General features: G+C 43.0%; 1 protein-coding gene across 2 annotated transcripts; it reads right to left on the bottom strand.

Annotated features, from left to right (window-relative positions):
- Positions 1-697: 697 nt before the first annotated feature.
- On the bottom strand, positions 698-26,704 carry LOC138807796 (F-box/LRR-repeat protein 21). Of its 2 annotated transcripts, none has more exons than XM_069993561.1 (6): positions 26,409-26,704; positions 10,750-10,846; positions 7,788-8,154; positions 7,251-7,373; positions 2,970-3,141; positions 698-1,975 (listed from the first exon to the last, which is right to left on the bottom strand). In XM_069993561.1, the coding sequence occupies exons 2-6, from the start codon at positions 10,827-10,829 to the stop codon at positions 1,332-1,334; spliced, it is 1,386 nt and encodes a 461-aa protein (XP_069849662.1). In that variant the 5' UTR covers positions 10,830-10,846; positions 26,409-26,704; the 3' UTR covers positions 698-1,331. The 2 variants fall into 2 exon arrangements, with proteins under 2 accessions (XP_069849662.1, XP_069849661.1); XM_069993560.1 differs by lacking the exon at positions 26,409-26,704 and adding an exon at positions 15,741-15,812.
- Positions 26,705-26,804: the final 100 nt, after the last annotated feature.

The raw sequence follows: 26,804 nt of genomic DNA, 5'->3' as shown, positions 1-26,804 counted from the left end.
ATCCATTTAATCTTTATAAACTGAATTAGTTTATTTAATTGTAATCAAATGCCAATTACCTTCTAAGTTAATATAAAGTAGAATTTCAACTACATTAGATATTAGGGGTTAATTGAATAACAGGATGATCTTGTGATTTCTTTCTTTTTTTTTTTGTCGGTCATGGGGCTTGAACTCTGCACCTGGGCGCTGTCCCTCAGCTCTTCAGCTCAAGGCTAGTGCTCTACCACTTGAGCCACAGTGCCACTTCCAGTTTTCTGGTGGTTTGAGATAAGGGGATGGGGAACTGAGAAGGTGGCTCAGTGGTGGAGTGCTTGCCTTGCATGCATGAGGCCCCAGGTTCAATTCCTCAGCACCACATAAGCAGAAAAAAGCTGGAAGTGGTGCTGTGGCTCAAGTGGCAGAACACGAGCTTTGAGCTAAAGAGCTGAGGGACAGTGTCCAGGCTCAGAGTTCAAGCCCCACAACTGACAAAAAAAAAGTTTCACAGACTTTCCTGCCCAGGCTGACTTTGAACCATGATCCTCAGATCTCAGCCTCCTGAGTAGCTGGGATTACAGGCATGAGCCACCATCGCCTGGCGATCTTATGATTTTTAAGAGTGCTAAAAGTTTTGTAAATACAATGAAGGAAGCCTCTGTATCGGTATATTGATTTTACTCTTAGTTTTTCACCAAGATTAGTTACACACCAAGATGAATGAGCTGCAACTGAAACAATATGGAGTTGTAAAAGCATAATTTAAAGAGATCCAAGTTTAATATTGTAAATTTGCTTAGAAGCTAAAAATATGTCTTCAAGAAAGGCTGAAGAGTATTCAGAACCATCTGTAGTTTATATCTTATCAACCATCTAATTCACACAGTTGTCAGTGTCATATATTACCAGGAACTTTTGGCTATTTGGATTTCTTATACATATTTTTTCAAATGACTCTGCAATCCATTAAAAACAGTCCATTAAGCTAGGTGCCAGTGGCTCACACCTGTAATCCTAGCTACTCAGGAGGCTGAGATCTGAGGATCATGGTTCAAAGCCAGCCCGGGCAAGGAAAGTTCGAGAGACTCCTATCTCCAATTAATCACCAGAAAACCAGAAGTAGGGCTGTGGTTCAAAGTGGTAGAGCACTAGCTTTGAGCTGAAGATCTGAGGGACAATGCCCAGGTCCAGAGTTCAAGCCCCATGACTGACAAAAACAACAACCAAAAACCCCAGTCCATTAAAACTGTTTGCTAGCACTAAAATATTTCAGCAATGAATCCTAACATTTACACTTGCATAGACAGAAAGCTGATAATCTTACTGATGAAAGAAAGTTCTTTAGTAGCAGATTACCAGACAGGCATCACGTCAGGGGACCATACTCTTCCCAGGTATTTAGAGACTTCAGTGTGAACCTCATCTGGACTATATTTACCATCAGGAACCAGAACTTCCTCCATGACAGACAGCTGGGTCAGCCTTCTCCCACACAGTCTTACAAATTCAACGAATGCACTGCAGCTAACTTCACATTCACTGAGACCCAAGGCTGATAAGTTTTTACAGTGTTCAGCAATGCAAGTAAGTTCCTTATCGAGAGGCTGAAGACCATTTGCACACACCACTAACTCAATCAGTCGTGGGCAGTTAAGACCTATGCGGCCCAGAATCGCTTTGCTTACTGAACGACCAAAATAAAGGTGAGTCACGGGGGTTTCTTCTTTGAAGAAGGTGTCAAATTCTTCTTCGTATAAAAAGAAGTACATAACAATGTTAACTCCAGGGGAGTGTTTAATAAGTGCGTCCCAACTGTGTTTTTTAATAGAATGAAATTCAATATGTCCAGGATTTTCACTTACAACATCAATTCGAAGATGCTCAAGATTAACATGGGTCTCTCTGGAAAGTGCTAAGAGCAGTTCATCACTGAGGATGTAATAATTCAATGCCAGTTCTCTAAGACCTTGACAATGGTCAGCGACACACAGAATTCCTGGAGGCAACCGGGGGTAAAAAAGAACAAAGAATCATACTGATGCTACTATAATGTTTTATGAGTTTTGATCTTGATTACTATCTGCTAATATCTAATGATTTTTTCTTCTTTGTTTTTAAAGCAATACTGAGGCTTGGACTCAGAGCCTTTTAGTACTTTGATCCTCCTATCTATAATTCACATCTAGCTGGAATTATAGGCATGTACTACCATGTCCAGCTATTTGTTGAGATGAGGTCTTGCTAACTTTTTACCCATCAATTTTTCTGTGATCTTTCTAATCTGTGCCTCCCAAATAACTGAGATTGTAAATTATAACATACCCAACTATATTTAATAATTTCTAAGCAGAAAGTTGCCATGATATGTAAGTGTGTGTGTGTGTGTGTGTGTGTGTGTGTGTGTGTGTGTGTGTGTGTGTGTGTGTGTGTGTAAAATTAAGATATTCTCATTGGGTGCTGAGGATTGCATTCATAAAAGCCTGTGTGAGACTCTTATCTCCAGTAAACTACCAAAAGGCCTAAGTGGAGCTATAGCTCAAGTATAGAGCAGTAGTCTTGAGCAGAAAGCTTAACAACAACAGCACCTAGGTCCTTAGTTCAAGCCCAGGACAAGAAAGAAAGAGGGGGAGGAGGGAGAGAGGGACAGAAAGAGGGAAGGTAGGAAAGAAGGAAGAAGGGAGGGAGGGAGGGAAGTAGGAAGAAGGGAGGGAGGGAGGGAAAGAAGGAGGGAAGGAGGGAGGGAGGGAAGGAGGGAAGGAAGGAACGAAGGAAGGAAGGAAGGAAGAAAAGAAGGAAGGAAGGAACAAAGGAACGAAGGAAGATATTCTCAGGAGAAGCAATTTAAGCTATATCTAGGTTGCAGATTAAGAGTCCTTTTGAATAAAATTACTTCAAGGAATTGTTTCATATGCATGTAATTTTCAGCAAGTACTTCTGTTACAACTACTATAATTTAAAAAAATCATTCACTCTTCAGAGATATCACTTACCATCAGATGACACGTGAGGACAGCTGCTCATTTTTAGGAGTTTTAGTGTATCACTATTATTGGCCACAAGAATCTTCAGGGAAGGGTCGTCCACTGGTGTGTCTTCAATTTTAATTGATGACAATGATTTTGAGTTGACAAACACAACAGTGAGTGCCGACACAAAATGAGTCTGGCATGGCAACAAGAAGAAAACACGAGAAGGTTATTTTAAAATCCCAGCTTCAATTAATTCAGAAACAACTCATGTCAACAGATGCTAGGGAAACAATAAAAACCATCAAAATGGGGCTGGGAAGGTGGCTCAGTGGTAGAGTGCTTGCCTTGCATGCCTGAGTCTCTGAGTTTGATTCCTCAGCATCACATAAGCAAAAAGAAATAAGCCAGAAGTGGCGCTGTGGCTCAAGTGGTAGAGTGCTAGCCTTGAGCTGAAGAGCTGAGGGACAGCACCCAGGCCCAGAGTTCAGGCCCCACGACGGGACCCAAAAAAAAAAATTAAAAAAAAAACACCGTCAAAATGCTTCTCTTTCCATAGTATCATGAGCCAGAGGACATTCATCATTTTATGATAAATGGAGTGATGAGAAAGGAACAAGTTTCCAAAGCTTCACAAAATAAGGACTTGCAGTTATTTTCAATGTTAAGGGATTTGGTTTTTAGTATTAAAAGGACAAATATGTATATTTTTTAAAAACAACAGCAAAAAAATTTTAATTTCTACATTCTCATTACACAGCTAAGATGATGAGGGGAACTCTCAGGCTGGTATTATCACTAGTTGTAATTAAATCATGGTGTGGTCAGCAGTTTCTCCACCTTTAATTTTGGGAAAATATGCCTCCCCAGAAAAGCAAATGCAAGACAAAAGTGAAAGTGCCTAATTTTAGTGACAAAGTGAAAACCTGAGATTTGTTGAAGGTAACATGTCTTCAGTAAAAGTTGGGTGGTGGAATGAGAGCAAAAATCAAGTACTGAACTCTCTTCATCCTGAGCATGTGTGTTTTTTCCTCAGTGGCGATCTCCTTGAAACCATAACCCTGAGGATACCGAAGATCTATGTACACTTGTTTCCTAGAAGAGGGGGTGGCATGTAATGGACCACCAGTGAAATTCAGCCCATGGTCTATCTCTGTATGCTTTATGAGCTAACAGCTTTCACAGTCACACCTTTATTGAATGACATAACCAAACGATATTGTATGACATGAAAACTATATGGAACTGATCTCAATGTCTACAAACACAGTATGTCTGGCATGCAGCCATGTCTGTCCACCTCTGTAGTCTGTATTTTCTGGAGCTGAGCACGTGAGGCAGAGCTGGCAGAACCTCAAAGCCCATGATGCTTGTTGGTTGGAGGATTTCAACTCCTCCCCTAGAAGACACGCCATTTTAATGCATTTTATTCATTCCCATATTTCCAGACCTCAAATAGCCTCTGGCACTTAGTAGATGGTAAGTGTTTCTTGAAAATGAGTGAGGAATGCAGGCATGAATGAATGGATATCACATTCTTCAATGACATGCTTTTCCTAGTAAATTATCTAAGCAGCACAAATCCAAATCTTTACATGCAATGAAGACTTACAAATTAAAACTTACAGCTTCATAGCTTCACTCCAAAACTGATAGAAGTTTTGTTGGTTTTTTTTTTTTTTTTGTCGGTCATGAGGCTTGAACTCTGGGCTTGGGTGCTATCCCTCAGCTCTTCAGCTCAAGGGGAGCACTCTATCACTTAAGCCATAGCGCCACTTTCGGTTTTCTAGTGGTTTATTGGAGATAAAGAGTCTCATGGACTTTCCTGCCCAGGCTGGCTTTGAACTGTGATCCTCAGATCTCAGCCTCCTGAGTAGCTAGGATGACAGGCATGAGCCACGGGCACCCCTCTCTGACAGAATTCTAAACACTTTCATACTCACTAGTTTTTCTTTTTGAGAAAGATAGAAAAGGTCTGGAAATCAAATCTAGGCATAATCATTTTTTCTTTTTCAAAATCAATTTGAATTCTATTAAAGGTTCTCTGGCCCTCATTAGAATGTACAACTATAATGCCATAAATGCTACATAATTATTTAGAAAAAAAGACAGATCTACAATTACAAATTATGACAGAATGAATCATTTTTCTTTGAGAAATGGAATTCTTTAACTGGTTCTCAATTCGATGTTAATCTTGATAGAATTTGAGCATTGGAATACATATTTTATCATGGTAATATCTTTGGTGAGCACTTTTTTTTTCGGTCATGGGGTTTGAACTCTAGGCCTGGGCACTGTCCCTGAGCTCTTCAGGCCAGCACTCTACCACTTGAGCTACAGTGCCACTTCCCGTTTTCTGGTAGTTTATTGGTTTATTAAGAGTCTCACGGGCTTTTCTGCCTGGGCTGGCTCTGAACCGTGATCCTCAGATCTCAGCCTCCCGAGTAGCTAGGATGGCAGGTGTGAGCCGCTGGTGCCTGGCATGATAGGCACTTCTTATGCTTAGTAAAGTGCTAAATAATTTTATCCCATTTTCCCTTAGATTACATGGGGGAAAAAAGTTCCAGTGCCACTGAGCAAGGTCACAGCAACCATACCACTCACACTGAACGGAAGGAGGCTGAGAAGAAGCCCGTAAGTACCTCATCTGTGATTGCCTTAGTGAATCTAGACTCTGGCCCTACAGGCTGGAGTACAACAGGAGGCATAACTGCTAGTATCTACAAAGCATTTCAGGTCACTCTTATCCTGTAGTTCATAACCAGGAAAGTAACTGCCAGTGTAAGTTTTCATCTGATTACTTGTATTACTTTAATCCCTAAATGACCCATTTTCCTTCAGTGTACCATATACTCTTTAAGATAAACAGGCCAGCAGATGGCTTGTTGAAGAGAACACGACCCAGTTTGCAAGAGTGAAGATGCTGCTGTCCCTCTATCTTCTATGATAGGGGTTTCCATTGTCCAGTTTACTGACAACCATAGTTTAGAGCTTATTACAGATCAGACACTGTTTTAATTATGGGTTTATTGGGGTAAAGGGAACAGACAGAACGTCTTTCTTTGGTGAATCTGTTTTGGTGTGGGGAGAAGACAAGGATCATGTTAAATACGGAAGAGACTTCAAGTACTGAATATAAAATACTGCAGGGCTGGGAAGTTGGCTCAGTGGTAGAGCGCTTGCCTTGCATGCCTGAGGCCCTGGGTTCGATTCCTCAGCACCACATTAGCAAAAAAAGAAAAAAGCCGGAAGTGGCGCTATGGCTCAAGTGGTAGAGCGCTAGCCTAGAGCTGAAGAGCTGAGGGACAGCGCCCAGGCCCAGAGTTCAGGCCCCACGACTGGACCCAAAAATAAAAATAAAAATAAAAGTAAAATACTGCAATACAACGGAAAGTAGGGTGCTTTTTTCACAAATGTGATTTGGGAAGGCCTCTAAGAAGATGACACTCAGATGAGGAACTGAGTGAAGGGAAGGTAGCAGTTTCTGTGGCAGAGTCTGTGGATTTTTTCCTAACAATCAACTAGCCTTCTTTGGGAATGCAGTATTAATTTTTAGATGGGTACAATGCCACTGAGCTAAAAGATTTCCTGTTTTCCCTGAAACCTCAGGCCCCAAGACTGAGATATAAATGGGATTGTCTCAAGTACTTCTGGGAAGTTTCCACGAGAAGGAAGTGGTCCCTTCTTCCCCATTCCTTCCAGCCAGCTACTCAGCCAGCACGGGATCATGGACGGCCCTCAGAAAGCCAGCAAGACCCTGTAAAACAATGAAAGCACTCTGGGGAGAGGAGAGAAGCTAGTGGGAGCCTCAGTTCTTAACAATTCCAGACCAGCTACAGAATACCTCACCTGTGGATTTCTTTAATGTAAGAGAAATACACTTCAGTGTATAGGCTTTACTATATGAAACCAAACATGGTTCTAACTAGCATAGTTTATTCAGTTAAATATTGTATTCTTCTACTGCCAAGCAAGAGACCCTAGTATTATAGAAAAGTACCCAGAATAGCCTTTATGGCTTTATAGTCAAAGCAATTACATACACTGGCACTTGAACATAGTAAGCATAGCATCTATATAAGTGCTATATAAGTGACATCTACTGTGGAAAAATTACTAAAATGACAAGATAGCTTAAAAAAAATCAGCCAGCAACAAGTACTAGTCAAGAGAAAGCTGTAAGTACAAATACTCTGACTAATCATGGGATACGGACTGTCTTTACCAAAAGAATCCTTTTTGACTGGTTTGACAGTATTTAAGAAATTTAGCACACCTGACAAGAAAGCACAGAATCCCTACCTTTGACACATTCATGAAACTGGGCTTGGCTGTGGAGATGAGCCCCAGGGTCTGGATGGAACAGTTTACCAGCTGAGAAAGGATGTCACAGGCCGCTTCTGCTGATTCAGTGCTGCTATCCACCTAGAAAGACAGTTTCCAGCTGAACTTCCTGAAGACGACTTGACAGAGTTACTACAAATAGAGTCACTTAAACAAGTTGTGAAATTCTATTCATCCCTGCCATCCATATAAATGAGTATCTTTCTTTATACAAAATGTCTTGGGATTATAAAGAAGACAAATTAACTTTCCAAACACTTCACATTTTCAAATCTTTTACAGTAATAGCCAGATGAAGAAAACCAAACTTTGGGTTGTTCAGTTACAGTTTAGGCTCTCCACTTCAATCCCTACGCTAACTAGGGAAACCCAGGGAAAGGGTTTGTGATAAAAATGCTGCCACTTAATCAAGTGCCTCAAGAAACAGATCCGGATCTACACAAGAGCTGTTAGCAAATGGTCAGTCATGCTTCCACTTAGTGTTATTTTCCTTACCTTAAAGCTGACATATTGGAGATGGGCCGCATGCTTCTTAATGATCTGCTGGATGAGATCAGGATGAGTGGACTTAAAATACGAAGTTGCTGATTGGTTCAGTTCAAACTCAAACTTCCTCCAAAGGTCAGGAATATGAAAGACCTCATTCCATCGCCTACACACAGAAGATGCTCGGGCTCGATCTATTAAAGGAAGATACTGAAAAATCTGCAACACCACATGGTGAGGCAAACCCCCCCAGTCGACAGCGGCAGCACACATGTGAGTCTGGTGGAGAGAAGAGCAGAGCCCACGTTTGGGCTGCTTTAGCGCCGGGGAACACTGGACAATTTTATTCACCACAGAGAGGTTATTCCTCTTCATCCTGCAAACATTAGAAAAGTGTGACATGTATGACCTTCCCCAACCTCCCCGCCAAATATTTCCGTAAAATATTTGTACTCTAACTGCAAAGAATGACATCAGAAACTAGAAAATTGTTTAATTAATGTAAATTCTATCCTCCTCCACTTTTATGCCCTGATGGGTGCTGCTCCGTGCTGAAGACACAGAGATAAATAAGCGTAAATCTAGTCTCAAAGCTATAATCAATGGTAAAGTAGAAATCAGCGGCATGGAAACAGATGGGACCGGCTACAGTGAAATAAAGAGACGTCATGTGACTGAGTGTGTATGGGATGAGGAGACCTCCAGAGGTAATGTCTCAAGTTTGTTTGTTTTCCTGGATAATGATTGTATCTCCTACCAAGGAGGAAGCATGGTACTGACATTCTGCTAAGAACACCGGAGAGCTCTGGGAGACAGTGCAACCAAAGGAACAACTCTAGTACCCCTCAGCTGAGCCGCTTATTGGCCCTGTGATCTGATGGTGGCAAGGCCTCCCCGTGCCAGTCGTGGGGGCAGGGACAAAGGCACTACTTGGAGCTGCTGGGGGAACTGAAGCTCCCTGACGTGCCAGTTCACAGCACACGCTCAGTTGAGTGCTGCAGTTGTGCTGCTCTATGTGAAACCATCCCGATGCCTTTTTCTGAACTATTTTCATTGCTTCATTCAAAGCACAATTCTAACAAAAAGTCAAATGATCTGCAATAGTTTTCAGATGACAGGTGACACATGGGAGAGGCGGGGCTCTAGCGAAGGGGGATTCAGCAGGGACAGTCTTTGTTCAAGCAACACACTCGATCTTCTCTAAGCAATGACAAACAGCTTGGTAGCAAACATTCTTCCCCTTTCCCCCAAAGAAATGATGACATCTTCAGGTATTAGCCATCCTTGGATACCACTAAGCTCCAATTAATTTGAAGCCTAGATAGATCCAAATATGGATGGTCACTTTCTACATGTATTTGGCGCTGAATCCAAAGCATCTTAAGTATACAACTGTTTAAATGGGGGAAAAAATACTAAGTGAGGTTCTAAACTTTAGGAAAACTAGTCCCACTTTCTCCCTGCAATGTTAAGAACATATCTGGGAGATTAGGTGTCATAACTAAAACATACCTTCAAATCTAATAAAGTGCTTATTTAATACGAAAATATATCTGCTTTGTGATTCACTCTGTCTGATGGGAAGCATTTCTTAACCATAACACAGAGTTGGTTCCCAGGAGCATGACTGACCTATAAAATTACTGAACAAAATGAAAAGTCATCTTTAGGACTTTGAAAATTGAAGTGGAAAACAAAAACAGCTGCAAAGCTGTATCTCTTTAGAGAAAGAGCTGCTACATCCACTTCAGTGTTTACACAAGACAGTTACATACACAACTATCTCCTGGGTTGTCCAGCCCCACAAAATAGAAATATATAAGCCTGTAACACTAGGTCCATAAAATATTAAGGTAAGGAGTGGAAACTGGATTTGGAACTCAGAAGATTGAACACACTCATTAATATTGCTTATATCAGTTTCATTTAGTAATCTACAAAATGGAGAACATTTCATTCAACTTAATTTCTAAAAAAAGGTTACTCCTAAAATAATCCTTTATTAGAAAAAGTGATGCCAAACATAAAACACAGGCTTCATCCAAATGTCATCTTAAAAAACTGCTTTGCAAATTCTCTTAAACATTGTGCTACATATTAAATCTCATTGTTATGTCATGTGGACCGTTAAAATTGAGTAAAGTCATTTTGGCAAATGACTAATAGTAGAATTAGCATAAATAATTACATGATATTATATTAATATTGATGACAGTAAAAATAATGCTTTCAATTTCTTGTTTCCTGATGTATATTAATTATTGGAACATAAACACCCCTACAAATTACAAACTTTATATAAAGCAAGTTTATGACAATGCAGACCACAAAAATATATTGTAGAATGTAAGTCAAATCCATCTTTTTTTGGGGTCCGGTCGTGGGGCCTGAACTCTGGGCCTGGGCTCTGTCCCTCAGCTCTTCAGCTCAAGGCTAGCGCTCTACCACTTGAGTCAGCGCCAATTCTGGTTTTTTTCTTTTTTGCTTATGTGGTGCTGAGGAATCGAACCCAGGGCCTCAAGCATGCAAGGCAAGCGCTCTACCACTGAGCCATCTTCCCAGCCCTCAAATCCATCTTTTATCCTTGAAAAGTTGGATATAAAAATTCTAGTCAAGGGGCTGGGAAGGTGGCTCAGTGGTAGTGTTTGCCTTGCATGCATGAGGCCGAGTTCCATTCCTCAGCACCAAATTAAGCAGAAAAAGCCAGCACCACATAAGCAGAAAAAGCTGGAAGTGGCACTGTGGCTCAAGTGGTAGAGCGCTAGCCTTGAGCTGAAGAGCTGAGGATCAGCACCCAGGCTCAGAGTTCAGGCCCCCATAACCGACTCCCCCAAAAAAATTCTAGTCAAAATATGTGATTATTTACAAAACTGATCATTGCTTCAAGTTAAAGAAATTGATTAAGTTTTTTTTTTTTTTTTACTGTATTTTGTTGTTGTCCTTTTGGTATTTGTTCCCCAAGCAGTCTTACCTTAAAGAAATCTTTGATGTCATAAGTAACTCTGAGCCAAGGAAATAGAGCAAGTTCAGCCAGGAGAAATTCACCAGCATCCATCTGATGTCATCCCCTGTCTCAGCAAAATGCCACAGAACATACTCATCAGGGTATAGAAGTGCACGTCCAGTCAGTTTATTTATATACCATTGTGTACATATTAAAGGCTTGTGCTAGGGAATTACTAATTCCAAATTACTAGCCTGGAAGTATTACAATACTTGAGGCTCTCCTATAGATGGAGCAAAGCCTGAAAACTCACATTTGAATTAACATTTATGGAGAGAGATTAACAAAAATTTAAGGTAGCTCATGCCTCTATTTATTTGATTTGTTTGGTTAGTTGATTAGGCTTTTTGTGTGTGTGATGTTAGGATTTGAACTCAGGGCCTCACTCTTGCTAGACACATGCTCTACTACTTGAACCATGCTCCCAAGTCCTTTTCTGAGTTATTTTTCAGATAGGCTTGCCTGCATTTTTATATGGCCTCAAACTGCAATCCTCCTCCTACACCTACAAAGTAGCTGGGATTACAGGTGTGTACTACCATGCTCCATCCCTACACTTATCTGTTTACAGGTTGTATACATCTTTCAGATCTCATGTTTGCAGCACAGAACACAATCACAGCAATAATAACCAAAATATTTGTATAGTATTATTGTTTCCATATGAACACAACTGCTCTGCTATTAATGGAACATACACAAGAGCTTTTCAACTTTTCATTTATAGTGATAGATCTATCATAGACTCATTCATAGTTTATCTGAGGTTTGGCCAATCCAGGCAAATGATTTGTCTAAATTAGGAGAGAGAAAAAAAGAAAAGAAAGGAAGAAAATAATAGCAAGTTACTTGGATAAAATCATGTCCTTGGCATCATGGGTAAATGTAAAACAAGTAAGTGCTATTTCTACTTCTGTAAGCTACATAAAAGTAGTAAGTGAAGCAACCCATTAATCTACTAAAAATGTTTCTTAAATCTAGCTGAGTGCCAGCAGCTTATGCCTGTAATCCTAGCTTCATGAAGGCCTGTTCAGGTAGAAAAGATCATGAGACCCCCTTCTTAACCTGTAACTGGGTGCTATAATGTGCACCAGTTATCCTAGGCTACCTGGGAGTCTGAGATCATGGAAGATCATGGTTCCAGGTCAGCCTGGGGGAGAAAAGTCTGCAAAAGCCTCCATCTCCATGAAGGGAGTTGGACACAGTAGTGAATGCTAACATACATGTTCTGTGACACAGGCATGTGCCCAGATAGAAAGCAAGAATCTATTCTAAACAGGGCTGCAGCATGCCACTGATAGCAGAATATCACTGAGCTTAAAACGTCAGCATTGCAAAAAAAATTTTTTTTAAGGCTTCACTCTCTCTCAGTATCCTTCTGAATTCCACTCATCAAGCTGACCTTTGAAAGGCAAATGAGGGAATGCACTTGGGTTTACTGCAATCTGATCTCTGATGCCATCTGTCAAATCACTGTTTCCAGATAATGGCAGAGGCAGCTCTCCCTTCTGTACATTCTATCCAGAAGAGTAAGAGGAGCTACTGAACACACTCTGAAAAACACCATAAACAGAAGCAACACGAGTCAAGTGACCTGATCATTTCTCCCTAATCCACTCCTTTTAATCTTTTAGAAAATTGTTAACAGGCAACACCTGTCCCTTTGTAGGGGGTACATTGTCAATTTCCACACACATGCAAAACAGGAACTGATCAAATCGGGTGCCTGGAGTTCCATTTCCTTTACCTTTCTTGTGTTTGGAGCTTTCAAGCTCCTCTCTTCTGGTTCTCACTCTAGTGAACTAAGTCACCCCTCTGGGCTGTGGAACACTAGATCTTACTCCTCCTCAAGGTGTTGCTACTCCCTACCCTGCCTTCCCCTCTAGCCTGTGGCTACCACACTCAAGGGAACATGAAAAACATTGAAAGACCATCCCTCTGTATCTGCCTGTGGACCAATATTTAAGCAGAGAATTCTGAAGTCATCTGGAAAGGTGGGAACTGCTTCCTACTGGCACACAAGGGTCAATCTCAGATCAATTCTCAGAGGTGTTCAGGGCCAGATGACTTTCTTCCTTGGCAGCAGAAAGAACGTGACTGCTGTCTAAGTTGCTATGTGAAATTATGAGGGATGAGAACCAGGATACCATACTCTACCAAGTAAGCCATACTTCTCAAAATAGGAGACATGATTGAGCTGTGGATGGGAAGCCCAATTCCAGAATTTGTAACAAGTATATCAGAAACATTATTTAGGAAACAATGTGATGGAAACTCAAAGTCCATTTAGTGGTTACTTTACCCAAATTCCTGTTAGGTATACTGACTAATCTGGCAAACAAAGATTAGGTAGGTACATAAATCTCAGGTCCTCTAAAAGTAATCTCACAGAGATTTGAGGGCAAGATTATCAAAGACAGATCAAGGGTCAGACTGATCAGATATCCCAAAGCTAAGGCAATGATGGGAGTGAAGATCTTTTCAATCATCACTAGGTTCTTTCCAACTGGCTAAATGCATACACAACAGGTACTTCAATTTTTTTCTTCTGGATGTGGTTGGTAGTGCACCCATGTAATCCCAGCACTTAGAAGGTAGAGGCAAAGAAGATCACAAGTTCAAGGCCAGCCTGGGTTACAGAGTGAGGCCACAGCTCACTATGTGTCAAAAAAAAGCAAGAGCTGGGATGTAGTTAGTGGTACAGTTCTTGCCCCGTATGCCCAAATCCATTGTTTCAATCTCCAGCACCACAGGAAGGGGAGACAATTTTTTTTTTTGGTCGGTCGTGGGGTTTGAACTCTGGGCTTGGGCGCTTTCTCTGTGCTCTTCAGCTCAAGGCGAGTGCTCTACTGCTTGAGCCACAACACCACTTCTGGTTTTCTAGTGGTTTATTGGAGATAAAAGTCTCACGGACTTTCCTGCCCACGCTGGCTTTGAACTGCGATCCTCAGATCTCAGCCTCCTGAGTAGCTAGGATTACAGGTGTGAGGCACCGGCACCCGGCTGCAATTTTTTTTTTAATAAGAGAAAACCCTTAAATTCTCAACTATTATAACAATAGATACAATGTGCAAACATCAGTTGACAAAACAGACATTCAAAATTACCTCAAAAGGCTGGACAAATGAAAACTGTCAGCAAGATGAAAATGGACAGAAGTATCCAATGTCCTGTATTTACTTTTTAAAGTGGTATATAAAGAAACTGTGTTTCTACCACAGGCAGACAATATCCATGACTGGTACATGGACAATTCAGTCAAGCCAGATCACTGAAGACTTGCTCCACTGAAGACAGGGCTGAGGAGGTGGCTCAGTGGTAGAGTGGTAGAGTGCTTGCCTTGCATGCATGAGGCCCTGGGTTTGATTCCCCAGCACCACATAAGCAAAAAGAAAAAAGCCGGAAGTGGCGCTGTGGCTCAAGTGGTAGAGCGCTAGCCTTGAGCTAAAAGAGCTGAGGGACAGCGCCCAGGCCCAGAGTTCAGGCCCCACGACCGGACCACAAAAAAAAAAAAAAAAAAAAAAAAAAAAATGAAAGACTTGCTCCAAAACACAGTTTTCAAAAACACAGCTTTCTACCCAAAGAATCCCCTGCAATAAGGAATGGCATGTTGTAAACCAAAAGACAAAAATGGAATTTAAATATGGTGTCAGAAAGCTGTGTTTTCCTTGTAGCCTGCATGACTTCTGGTTTAAAAGAGACAATCTTTAAAAAAAAATCTCAAAATCAAGTGGATCAGATCAGATAGCATCTGGGCTTCAAGAAGATAAGGAGTGCTAATGTCAAACTCTCTTAATGCAGTCAGCTTAAGTGTTTTCACATTTCACCACTGATTTATTCCCAGTTTTCTGCACTTGCCAAGTCTCTTGGTGGTTTCAAGAAAACCTTTTGAGCATGTCTATTTTTTTAAAATAAATAAAACACCTGAAAACTGAAGTTTGCAAAATGCCTTTGGATGCAAACACCTTTGGAGAGGCAGGAAGAACACTACACAGAACTTAACTAGGACTGAGTTAAAACGTCTCGGGGAAGGGGGGGTCGGTGTTGAGACAGCCGTTTCCTACTCCACACCACCCCCAAACTCAGACAAAGTGTGGAGAGGCTTACTGGGAAGCTCTCTCTCCTCTCTTTTCCTCACCCCCTAGCAGTACCAGAGTTTGAACTCAGGGCCTGGCTGCTCACTCAGCTGGTGCTCCACCCCCTTGAACCACACCTCCAGTCCTACTTTTTTTTTTTTTAACTGTTTTCTTTGGAAATGGAGTCCAGGGAACTTTTCAGCCCGGGGCTTGGCCTCTAAGGGGGCTCCTCCAGTTCTCAGTCTTCTGGGGACCTAGGACTTAGAGGCGTGTTGTCCCCCACTTTTAAACGTGAAGGCGATCTAGACACTAACGCAAGGGATTTCGTAAATCTCCTTTGTGTTTTGCAGATGTTTTCTTTTTCTGAGAGAAAATAATGAGGATTTAATCCTGGGTTTGGGTTTTTCTTTTTTCTTACTTTGGAAAACGAATAGTCAGAAGCACGTCTGCCGAAGACCCGAGCCGTCATGAGCAGCGAGCCAGCGTGCGTCCGTCCGTCCGTCAGTCAGTCCGTCCACTGTCCTGAGGGAGAACTCAGCACGGCCAGGTGGACAGATCCACGGAACCGCGCGGGCCCAACCCGAGGGGAACCGGGCCCGGCGTCCTGAGGGCCGGGCCGACCCTGAGGGGAACCGGCCCGGGGTCCTGAGGGCCGGGCCGACCCTGAGGGGAGCCGGGTCCGGGGTCCTGAGGGCCGGGCCGACCCTGTGGGGAACCGGGCCCGTCCGGACCTGAGGGCCGGGCCGACCCTGAGGGGAGCCAGCCCCGCCGACCCCGGCCCCGTGCGGAGGCCCCAGCCCCGGCCTGCTCTGGGGTCGTCCAGCCCCCCCCCAAACCCAGCTCCCGACGCGGACCCGGCCGCCCCCCGCGGAGAAAGGCTACCTGTGGACGCGGGTGCGAGTGCCGAGGCGCGGGTGGTGGCCGCCGGGTCAGCCCCCGGCCCAGGCCCGGCGGGACGCGCCAGCGGCGGAGCGGCTCCTCAGGTGCGCCGCGGACCGCACCTGGCCGCGCGGGTCCCACAGGCTCGGCCGGCCCGCAGGCGCGCGCGCACCACGCCCCCACCTGCGTCACGCGCCGCTCCCCGCCCCCTCGCCTAGCCCCGCCCTCCTGCCCTGGAGACCACGCCCGCCTCGTCGCCCCGCCCCCTCTCCCCTTGCCGCCACGCCCCCTCTTCCTAGTCCCTGGCACGTCTTCCCTGGACGCCCCGCCCCTCTCCCCTTGCCGCCACGCCCCCTCCTAGTCCCTGGCACGTCTTCCCTGGACGCCCCGCCCCTCTCCCCTTGCCGCCACGCCCCCTCCTAGTCCCTGGCACGTCTTCCCTGGACGCCCCGCCCCTCTCCCCTTGCTGCCACGCCCCCTCCTAGTCCCTGGCATGTCTTCCCTGGACGCCCCGCCCCTCTCCCCTTGCTGCCACGCCCCCTCCTAGTCCCTGGCACGTCTTCCCTGGACGCCCCGCCCCTCTCCCCTTGCTGCCACGCCCCCTCCTAGTCCCTGGCACGTCTTCCCTGGACGCCCCGCCCCTCTCCCCTTGCTGCCACGCCCCCTCCTAGTCCCTGGCACGTCTTCCCTGGACGCCCCGCCCCTCTCCCCTTGCTGCCACGCCCCCTCCTAGTCCCTGGCACGTCTTCCCTGGACGCCCCGTCCCTCTCCCCTTGCCGCCACGCCCCCTCCTAGTCCCTGGCATGTCTTCCCTGGACGCCCCGCCCCTCTCCCCTTGTCCTCTTGCTCCCTCCCCTCGCCCCGCCCCCTTCCCTTGAGAAGAGTTTCTTTTACCCGTGCTGGGGCTCGAACCCGGGGCTCTGCATTCTGCCACTGAGCCGCACTGTGGGCTCTGTGTAACGTTGGAGTTTATAACACACAGAGGAGAGAAGGGATGGGGGAAGGGGGGGAAGGAAAGGGAAGGAAGGGAGGGGAGGGGGGTGGGCCTGCTGGCCAAAGCTATTTGAATCAGCAGCACCTGACTTTTAAGTAGTCCAGGAAGTCTAATCTTCCTTCACACCAAGAGGGGTGAGCCTGGAACATTCGGGAACAACTCTACTGAGGGTTAGGGAGTAAAAGGATGCAACCAAAATATTCTCAAGCATTACAAATGGAAAGAAAAGATATCCCAGGTTTTGGGGGTTTTTTTTGGGGGGGGGTTGGAGGGAGCATAAAGTTTTTTTGAGTGAACAATTCCTCAAGATCACACTCACTTCTGACACCAACTAGAGTTGAGTGGCGGGGGGGGGGTCCTCAAGACCACACTTAAATTGTATGGTTCCCTAAAATGCACACACATCTCCTTGAAAGCCGTGAGAGGTATGGTGACGGTTTATGAAAGCAGAAAAATAGTGATTAGGACAAGGTATCCAGGGCAGAATCCAGGAGAGATCCCTGAATGCAAAACTCCTAGGAGAACTCTTCCTGGTGAAACCGTGGCTGGCCCTGAACCTCTCTCCAGGTAAAACGGTGACTGTTGTGCATTGGACATTGCCCAAGAAGCTCACCTAGGTTTTTGATTGTGATTCAGTCATGTAGACAGGATTCACATTTGCCTGCGTGGTTGACCTTTTAGTTTCCAGTCACCACTATCCTCAAGGTCAAGCTATGACCCAAAATCTCCCTCACATGTCACCTTGTTAAGAGTGTCCAGTGGGGTCCAGGGACTAAGAGATCAACTTGCAGGAGCTGAGCACAAAGACTAGATCGCTCTTTAAGGGAAGATTAATTTCTTTTTTTTAACCACATCAGGGTCAAAGCAGACCTGATGCAACAATTGTTTCCAAAGTCCACAATGAAACCATGTTTATATTAGCTTATCGAAAAGAAAAGCACTTTTACAAGAAATGTTTTTTAACATTTTCTATGTGTTGAGGAGTATTTCTGGCCGTGTGATGGACGATAATAATCTAATGGCACTGTAAAAAGTATATATATATATATTTTTAAAAAACTACCTTTTCACATTGCATCTTGACAAAAACAGGTTCCCAGCCTGAAAAGATTCTTCAGGGTTTCCCTTTGTAGGAAATTCTTCGAGATTTCCCTTTGTTCCATCTACTGTGGGCATAATGATGCTTTGAGAATCTATTGTATTTTTCCTTTAGGAATTTAGTTCTTAACTATTTTAAGAGGATGTAGACTCTGCTCTCTAAATAAGTATTCTTTTGCTGATAAAAATGTATCGAAATTTTTGAGAAACAGCTCTTCATTTTCTTCAGCTTTTTTTTAAAAAAAAAGCTTTATTGTATTTTATCTTATATTTCTATATCAATACACAACAAAAATACATTATAAATTAACACAGTAACTTTATAGAGAATGTATAGGGGTCAAATAGGTAGTATGTATATTATTATATACATAATAAAAACTGATAGATGAATATATGTATTTCTATATTTATTTTACATATATATTCTTTTTAGATTAGCTGTTTCTTAGGAGAAATGAGCAAAAGAAAGATTGAACTTTAAAGACCAATGCTGTTCATTTAAAAATCACAAACTCTCCCTGTAGCATACCCTTGAAATACAGAACTCACTCCTTTTTGCATTGTATTCGGTTATAAAGCCCCTGAAAACGAGGAGTTATGAAACAAGCCTCTCTTAAATGGGTCAGGCTTAGTCACCGTTGACAACATTGATTCACAGCTATTAGTCTGCTGTGAAGGGTGAATAAAGGCAAAAGACTTGCGTGGAGCTCACGATTTCATTAACACCAGCCTCTTCCGGTGACAGCAGCCTTGTCCCGCGCAGACTTCCAGATCAGAACTTACTCCTTTAAAAAAAAATCAAGAAAGAAAAAATAATCATCTTTAACCTGTTACTTTCCACCCACCGCTGCTTTTCTAGCCAAGCTTTTAATATTGAAAGGTCTTTAACATGTCACACTGAATCCGCTTCGCCATCTTTGTCGAGTCTGTGGTTTAGAAGCAGCAAATCAAGGAATATATGCTGTACATGCAATTAGTTCCTTCAAAACCAAATGGATCTGTTGCCACATTGAACTAAAAATGCCACAGAAATACTTTGTCAATCGAGAGACTCTTCTCTCTGTAGGCGCTGTATTTGTGAAAGACAAAACCCTGTATTATTATTTTCGTTGCTGGCGTAAATCATTGAGAAATAGGGTCAGTCATTCAAAAGCACTAATGTGAGTAGGCGAGTTACTGGGTCAGGCTCCACAGTTGCCTTGGTGATAGGCCCTTCAAAGATCTTTCAAAATATGATCCTTAGCAAAAGTGATAAATTCTTAGATTTTTTTTCCCTTTGGAACAAAAGGAAAATGTTAACATTGATATATTTTTATAAGCCTATTCAGTGTTCTATACCTTAATTTTTCTGTTTATGGCAAGTTCCCTCTTGTTAAGAAATTCCCAACATCTTAAAATGGATATATCTTAGGGTACATAATAGGGTTTTTTGTTTGTTCGTTTTGAACGGAGCTTTGAATTCAAGGCCTCATGCTTGCTAGGCTAGGAGCCTATCATTTGAGCCATGTTTCCCATCCTTCCTGGCATTAGTCATTTTTAATTGAACAGTTTCATGTTTTGCCGGGTTGGTCGTAGACCATGATCTCTCTACCTCTACCTCTCACTCTGCTTGGGTTATAGTATAGATGCTATCTACCTGGTATGGCTTGTTAGCTAAAATGGGGAGAGGACGCTTACCTACTTTTTCACTTGGCTGCCTTTGGACCACAATCTTGCTGATCTCTGTCCTGGAACTGGAGACACTTAGACATGTATCACCTCGAAGTTTAATTTGGTTGATTGGTTTTAGAAAAAAAAAATGGTCCAAGGTATTTCTTAAAAAGATGATCACTGTTGCATAGGTTTTCCCTTGTCCTTTGTCTCACCATTTTATTGTTCCCCTTCCATTTATAGATAAGCATATATATATAACATATATAATGTTCACAAGACAATATATTGGAAATGATCTTTACAAGTTGGTGTGTGTGTGGGGGGAGAGATTAGGAAAGGAAGGAGGGAGGGAGAAAAATGGAGGAGGTAACAAGTTAGGCAAGAAATATAATCACTACCTAACTTATGTAACTGTAACCCCTCTGTACATCACCTTGACAATAAAATTAAAATTAAAAAAGATGATCAGTATTACTACGTTAAGAACCGACTGTATGGCCAACCACTGAACACTGGTTTGGTGAAGTAGAATACTTCAATCAGAGAAGGAAACGGGACAAAAATACAATAATATTGAATGGGAATGGTATTTAAAACACTATAGAAAAAACATCAATCCATTACCAACAAAGTAGGTCAGCTCTTTGTAATGAAGTTACTTAAGAAGACGAAGAAACAGATTAACCAACACCAACAAGGTTTACCAACCAAAGACTCTGTAAACAATGCAGAACAGTCCACTCATGTTAAAAGCGCTGGAGATGGTAGGAATAGAAGGAGCATACCTCAAAATAATAAAGGCTAACACCATACTGATGGGTGAAAAACTAAAACCATTTCCTCTAAAATCAGGAACAAGGCAAAAATATCCCCTCTCTCCACTCTTCTTCAAGATAGTTCTGGAATTCCTAGCTAGAGCAATAAGGCAAGAAAAAGACCTAAAAAGGATTCACAAGCCAGGCACCAGTGGCTCACATCTGTCATCCTAGCTGCTCAAGAGGCTGAGACCTGAGGCTTGCAGTTCAAAGCCAGCCTGGGCAGGAAAGTCCATGAGACCCTTATCTCCAATGACCCACCAGAAAACCGGAAGTGGCGCTGTGGCTCAAGTGGTAGAGCACTCGCCTTGAGTTGAAGAGCTGAGGACAGTGCCCAGGCCCAGAGTTCAAGCCCCCCAACTACCCCCCCCCCCCCCCGCCACACACAGAGGATTCACATAGGGAAAAAAGAAATGAAACTATCCCTATTTGCAGATGACATATCATATATAAAGGACCCAAATGACTCCATCCCCAAGCTCCTAGAGCTTATCAATAACGTCAGTGAAGTAGCAGGAGACAAAATTAACCCACAAAAATCAGTAGCCTTTCCAAATGCCAACAAAACCCTTCCTCCCAGAAGGAGAAAGCAACTGACCCCTCTGGTGAGAACTGAAACTGTATTTTTTTCCCCAATATATGACCATTCTCATCACATATATTCAGTTTGGACTGAATTTGATTAAAAGGTATATTTTAGATACCCAAACCCTTGTTGAATGTTTTTGCTCTTTTGTTTAATAATAAAGGGAAGTTATTCTCTTCAGAGAGTATTTTGTTACATGTTTTTCTTTATCAACATCAATCACACAAATATGCTTATTGTTTGGGAACGTTTCAGATATTTGAAAGGACATCACACCATCATCCACTATTGATTGAAATGTGTTTCATTAACAGTCAATGGCTAGTTAGTCATATCCTGAAGTGTCTTGTTAATTTTAGAAGGATAATTACACAGATGGTTCAGGTTCAGATGAGAACCCAGAGAAACTCTCATTATATTGACACGTTCTCTATAGAAAAGAGCTTCCGTTTTCAATCCAGGGGAGTTTTCAAATATTAAAAACTTGTAGGAATTAGATAGATAAAAACATACCTATGTCATCTTTAGCTAGAAGTGGCTATAGTGTACAAACACTTTATTGGCTCCTAAGAATAAACACTTCAGTTGTACATTAAATTATGTATCTAGAAATTTAACAAGTCAAAACACTGCTTATAGAAGACTCATAGCATCTCCAGTGTTTTCCAGAATTGTCTCTGGTTAGGGTTACAGACAGTCATCCAATCATGAAAGATAATTAATCTGAGCAAAAGATCCCTTTCATGAATTCAGATTTCTCAAAATTTGGGAATTCATTTGAGATCTATTTTCAAGTCATCTAAATTCAATTTTTAGATTGCTTTTTGGCATCATCCCCTATAAAGATGTTGAGAACGGCAATTATCATCTTTCTGAATTATGCAGAACAAACTCTTCCAAATCATTTTGAAATCAAATACTTTGAATTCGGAACTTTAGCGTAAAGCTTCTTTATAAAGTAGAAAAAAATCAGGGGAGGAATAGCAACACAGATTTCTGTGATTGAATGACATAATCGAATACTCTTTTAGCTTAATTTAGCTTGCTCTTGGGCCTAATCAGAGATATTGTTGTAAATATAGATGAATAGAAACATATAAATGAATTACATATGATTTAATTGTATATTTACAAATTCATATAGATGTATTGTACTGTTATACAATCTAATCTATAATCTATTGTATTGTCTAATTAATCTATTACACAATTCTATAATATTTTAATATAAAATAATCAGAGCATGTAAACTAGTCCACTGTCAAACACTATGCACTTAAATTCTGTCCTCCACCTGCTCCAGCCAGTCTTCCTGGCAGTTCCTCTCTTCTCTCCCCAGCCTCTAGACCCTGCAGGGCCTTCCTCTAGCTCAGCTGCTCCTAAGGCCACCTCTCCCTCTCCTCACTGTGTGGCTGAGTCCTAGGTTCTCATCTTCAGTGCTGACTGCCTCCTTGACCTGTACTCTATTTGATTTCTTTTTTGGTCAGTTGTGGGACTTGAACTCTGGGCCTGGGCGCTGTCCCCTAGTTCTTCGGCTCAAGGCGAGTGCTCTACCGCTTGAGCCACAGTGCCACTTCCAGTTTTCTGGTGGTTCATTGGAGATAAAAGTCTTACCAGCTTTCCTGCCCAGGCTGGCTTTGAACCGTGATCCTCAGATCTCAGCCTCCTGAGTAGCTAGGGTGACAGGTGTGAGCCACCGGTACCCAGCTCATAGTATCTCACTACAGTAACCAGGGGAGGTTCACCACGTCAGTTTGCATCTCTCCTCTCCTCGGCCCCCTCTAAAAGCTAAGTCTCATCAGGATCTAGGACTTCTCCCCATCTGCCCATTTCTCTGGATTCATCTTTTACTGCCTCCTTCTTTTTTTCTTCCCTCCACTCCATGCTTTTTGTTTTTTGTCAGTCATGGGGTTTGAACTCTGGGCCTGGGCGCTGTCCCTCCACTCTTTAGCTAAGGTGAGCGAGCGCTCTACCACTTGAGCCACAGCACCGCTTCTGGCTTTTTCTGCTTATGTGGTGTTGAGGAATCGAACCCAGGGCCTCATGCATGTAAGACAAGCGCTCTACCACTGAGCCACCTTCCCAGCCCTCCATGTTGTTTATAATGTACTATGTGATTTTTTTTTTTTTTTTTTTTTTTTTTTTAGTTTCCTTGATGTCTTCTTTCCCCTATGGTTTATCCCCTGTTGTCACAGTATTTGATTTGGGTACCCTGCTATTGTATATATGTTTATTGGAATTAGGGAAGAGAAGGGGAACAACACAATGGTGAGTCAAAGGACCAGGGAGGGAACCAGTGTGGCAGCGATATTCACAAGACAACATGTTGGAAATGATCTGTACAACTTGGGGGTGGGGTGGGGGGAAGGGAAAGTAGGAGGAAAACGAGGGAAGGGGGTAACAAGTCTGACAAGAAGTGTACTTATTACCTTACTTATGTAACTGGAACCCCTCTGTACATCACCTGGACAATAGAATAAATACATAAATACATAAATAAATAGAGTCCTCCTAATTGGTCCTCAATTTTCCCCACTCTGCCCCCCAGACACATTTCTGCTTCTGCACTCACTTTCCCTCCTTTCTAGAAGGTTCTGTCTGTAACATCTATGATGCTTGTTCCTTCTCCCCCTTCAGGACTTGACTGAAATAGCATGTTTTGTTTCTTCTTAGCACTATCCATAATATAATACATGACTGACACAATTTTGCTTGACTGTCTCCCCCTCTAGAATTTTTTTTTTTGGTTGGTCGTGGGGCTTGAACTCGGGGCCTGGACGCTGTCCTTCAGCTCTTCAGCTCAAGGTGAGCGCTCTACCACTTGAGCCACAGCGCCACTTCTGGTTTTCTGAGTGGTTTATTAGAAATAAGAGTTTTATGGACTTTCCTGCCCAGGCTGGCTTTGAACCACTATCCTCAGATCTCAGCCTCCTAAGTAGCTAAGATGACAGGCGTGAGCCACCGGCGCCGGCTTCTAGAATTTTTATCTTTGTTCCTTGCTGTGTTCTCACTTCTTGGAGTAGGGCTTGGTATACAGCAAGCACGTAATGCGTAAAATCAGAGGAAATGAGGAAATGAAGGCCCTGAATTAATTCTAAACAAAAAAATTGTTTCTGTTGTCAGAGATAAGAAGATAGATAGGCAGACAGACAGACAGCAAATACATACATCAGTGATAGACAGGTTGGTACGACCAGTCACTACCATTTCTCTCCTTCTTAGGAAAAGTAGCACAAGAACGAATATACAGTTATAGATAGGATACCTCCCTGGTAGGCTAAAGACAGGTTATAATCATTATACACTTTATATTTCTCATAAATGAAGAGCTAAATAATGCCTTTCATTTGAACATCTTCAACTATGCTATCAACGGTACCGTAATTACACGCAGTTATACCTCACTATTAGACATCAAATAGCAGGGGAAATCTTAAGGGATTCAAGATCTGCCGCCTGCTGACATATTTACATGAGAAGAGAAAAATGCAAGATAAGGCCAAGTGGCAGTTTGACATTTACATGAAGTCTTGCAAAGTCTATTGCTGCATTGGTTATTAGCATACGAAAGAGTGGAGTGATGCGTAGACTATCAACAGCAGCCCTGGCAATGTAGCAGGCTGGGCTGCTGTGTTCGCTAAGTTTACTTGAGTTTTCCTTTTGGTCTCTGTGGGTCTGCCGTGGTTGAACAGACAGGGTGGGGGCGGGGTGTGGGGGGGAGACCAAGAAGGAAATGGGGCTCACTCTTGGTGGTTAACCAAGAGTACTTCCCTGGGGTTCAAAGTACAGATAACACGTGTGCCCTGTGCTGACCTCACCTGGGGTCAAGACAGGTCTTTTTCAGATAAGGAGCCCTTAGGAACTCTCCAGATGTTTACAGTGTGGCTTCGGGCCCTTGTGTCCTAATGGGGCACCTCTTCGACACCTAAGCCCCCTCTGAGACACACAGAACCCTTCTTCTTCTTTTCCTCAAAAGTAGCACACGGGAAAGCTCTCTGGTCACAGCTCACACACTCGCCTCTTCCAGGAATCTTAATCCTTCTTGGAGAAATTCAAACCAGAAGCCCAACAAATAAAGGGCCAGCCGCCAGTAGCTCACCCCTATAACCCTAACTACTTAGGAGGCTGAGACCTGGAGGGACTGATGGCAATTGAAAGCTAGCCAGGGCCAGAAATAGCTGTAAAACTCTACCTCCGATTAGCCAGCAAAAGGCAGGGCTGGAGGGGTGGCTCAGGTGGTCGAGCTCCAGCCTTGAATGAGAAAGTTGAGTGACAGTGTGAGGTCTTTGGTTCAAGACCCCCTAATGACAAAAATAGAAATTTTTAAAAAAACATAAAGACAGATGTCTTATAGTGAAATTTTAGAATTCAACAAACCAGATCTAGTCTTAGTGTTAGGGAACAGGACTTTGATGGTCAACAATCTAGAGGTAAAGTCTGGTAGGAACAGTTCCCCAAGCACATTTGGCATGAACCTATCTATTTTTTTTGTCAGTCATGGGTCTTGAACTCTGGGCCTGGGCGCTGTCCCTGAGCTCTTCAGCTCAAGGCGAGCACTCTACCACTTGAGCCACAGTGCCACTTCCAGTTTTCTGAGTGGTTTATTGGAGATAAGAGTCTCACTCTACCACTTGAGCCACAGTGCCACTTCCAGTTTTCTGAGTGGTTTATTGGAGATAAGAGTCTCACAGACTTTTCCTGCCCAGGCTGACTTTGAACCGTGATCCTCAGATCTCAGCCTCCTGAGTAGCTAGGATTACAGGTGTGAGCCACCAGCGCCTGGTAAACCTATCTAGTATTAGAACCTCTCCTGGACCAATTGTGCTGTAGTCTGAAAGAAAGGGCAACAGGTCTTCTTTCTTGAATCCTGTTCACAGACTGCTGGAGGGCCTTTCAAATGATTGGATCTATTCTTCTTGTTTTATAGGTAAGGGAACTAAAGTTCTGAAGAACTCATAACTTGAGGGTAAGCTTGGAAATGACCAGAATACAAAGACCCTGAGGTTCAGTATGGGACATTCTGCACTTCTCTTGAATCTGAAGCAGCAACTGAGCTGACCAGGCAGGCAGGAAGCTCTAAAAATAGCTTCAGAATACCAATCATATAAAGAAGTTGTTTTTTGTTTTTGTTTTTAAGGTGAGCACCATCACAGGCTCCAAAGCATAAATCAGTACAAGCTACATGACCAAGAAAAACTGGTGGTATGCGGGCTGGGAAGGTGGCTCAGTGGTAGAGTGCTTGCCTAGCATGCATGAAGCCCTGGGTTCAATTCCTCAGTACCCCAAACACAGAAAAAAGCCAGAAATGGCGCTGTGGCTCAAGTGATAGAGCGCTAGCCTTGAGCAAAAGAGGCTCAGCAACAGTGCCTAGGACCAGCAAAACAAAAGCAAAAAGAGATTGTTGGTGTGGAAAGAACCCTGGATGGAAAGAGGTAGGTGTAAGTGTCAGGCCAGACAGGGTTAACGACACAATCATTTCACTTTGTATGGGGCCTTAGTCTCGTTTGGAAATAGAAACTTACCTGGAAAGTTCAAAAATCACTGTTCCTGTAGGACAGAGCAGAGAGATGAGCAGAGGATATGGGTCATGATTTTGTCTTAAAATGAGATATCTGCTTCTGTCTCCATCTATCAACGATACAAAGGTGGTCCACAAAAAGCAACTTGGGCTCTAACTCTAACTCCATCCTTACTTTTGCTAGTGTCTGAAAACAATACCTGAGCTACTTTTAGCACTGTGATGTAAAGAATCATCTTCTGATCATTCAAATGTTGGAAGCAAATCTGGATTTGAATCAAGTCTACTGATCTCCCTTCCAAAAAAATGGAAATGTGGTACTTTAAATGTTGCCCTCATGAATCACTCTAACCCTTCGGAATGATGGTTTGGATCTTTGTACATCCCAAACTCCATGACC

This window comes from Dipodomys merriami, unplaced genomic scaffold (genome assembly GCF_024711535.1).
Source record: "Dipodomys merriami isolate MVZ:Mamm:240054 unplaced genomic scaffold, mDipMer1.0.p SCAF_434, whole genome shotgun sequence".
Classification (NCBI taxonomy): domain Eukaryota; kingdom Metazoa; phylum Chordata; class Mammalia; order Rodentia; family Heteromyidae; genus Dipodomys; species Dipodomys merriami.
The sequence above is the reverse complement of the archived record's forward strand: the minus strand, read 5'-3'. Positions and strand labels throughout refer to the sequence as shown.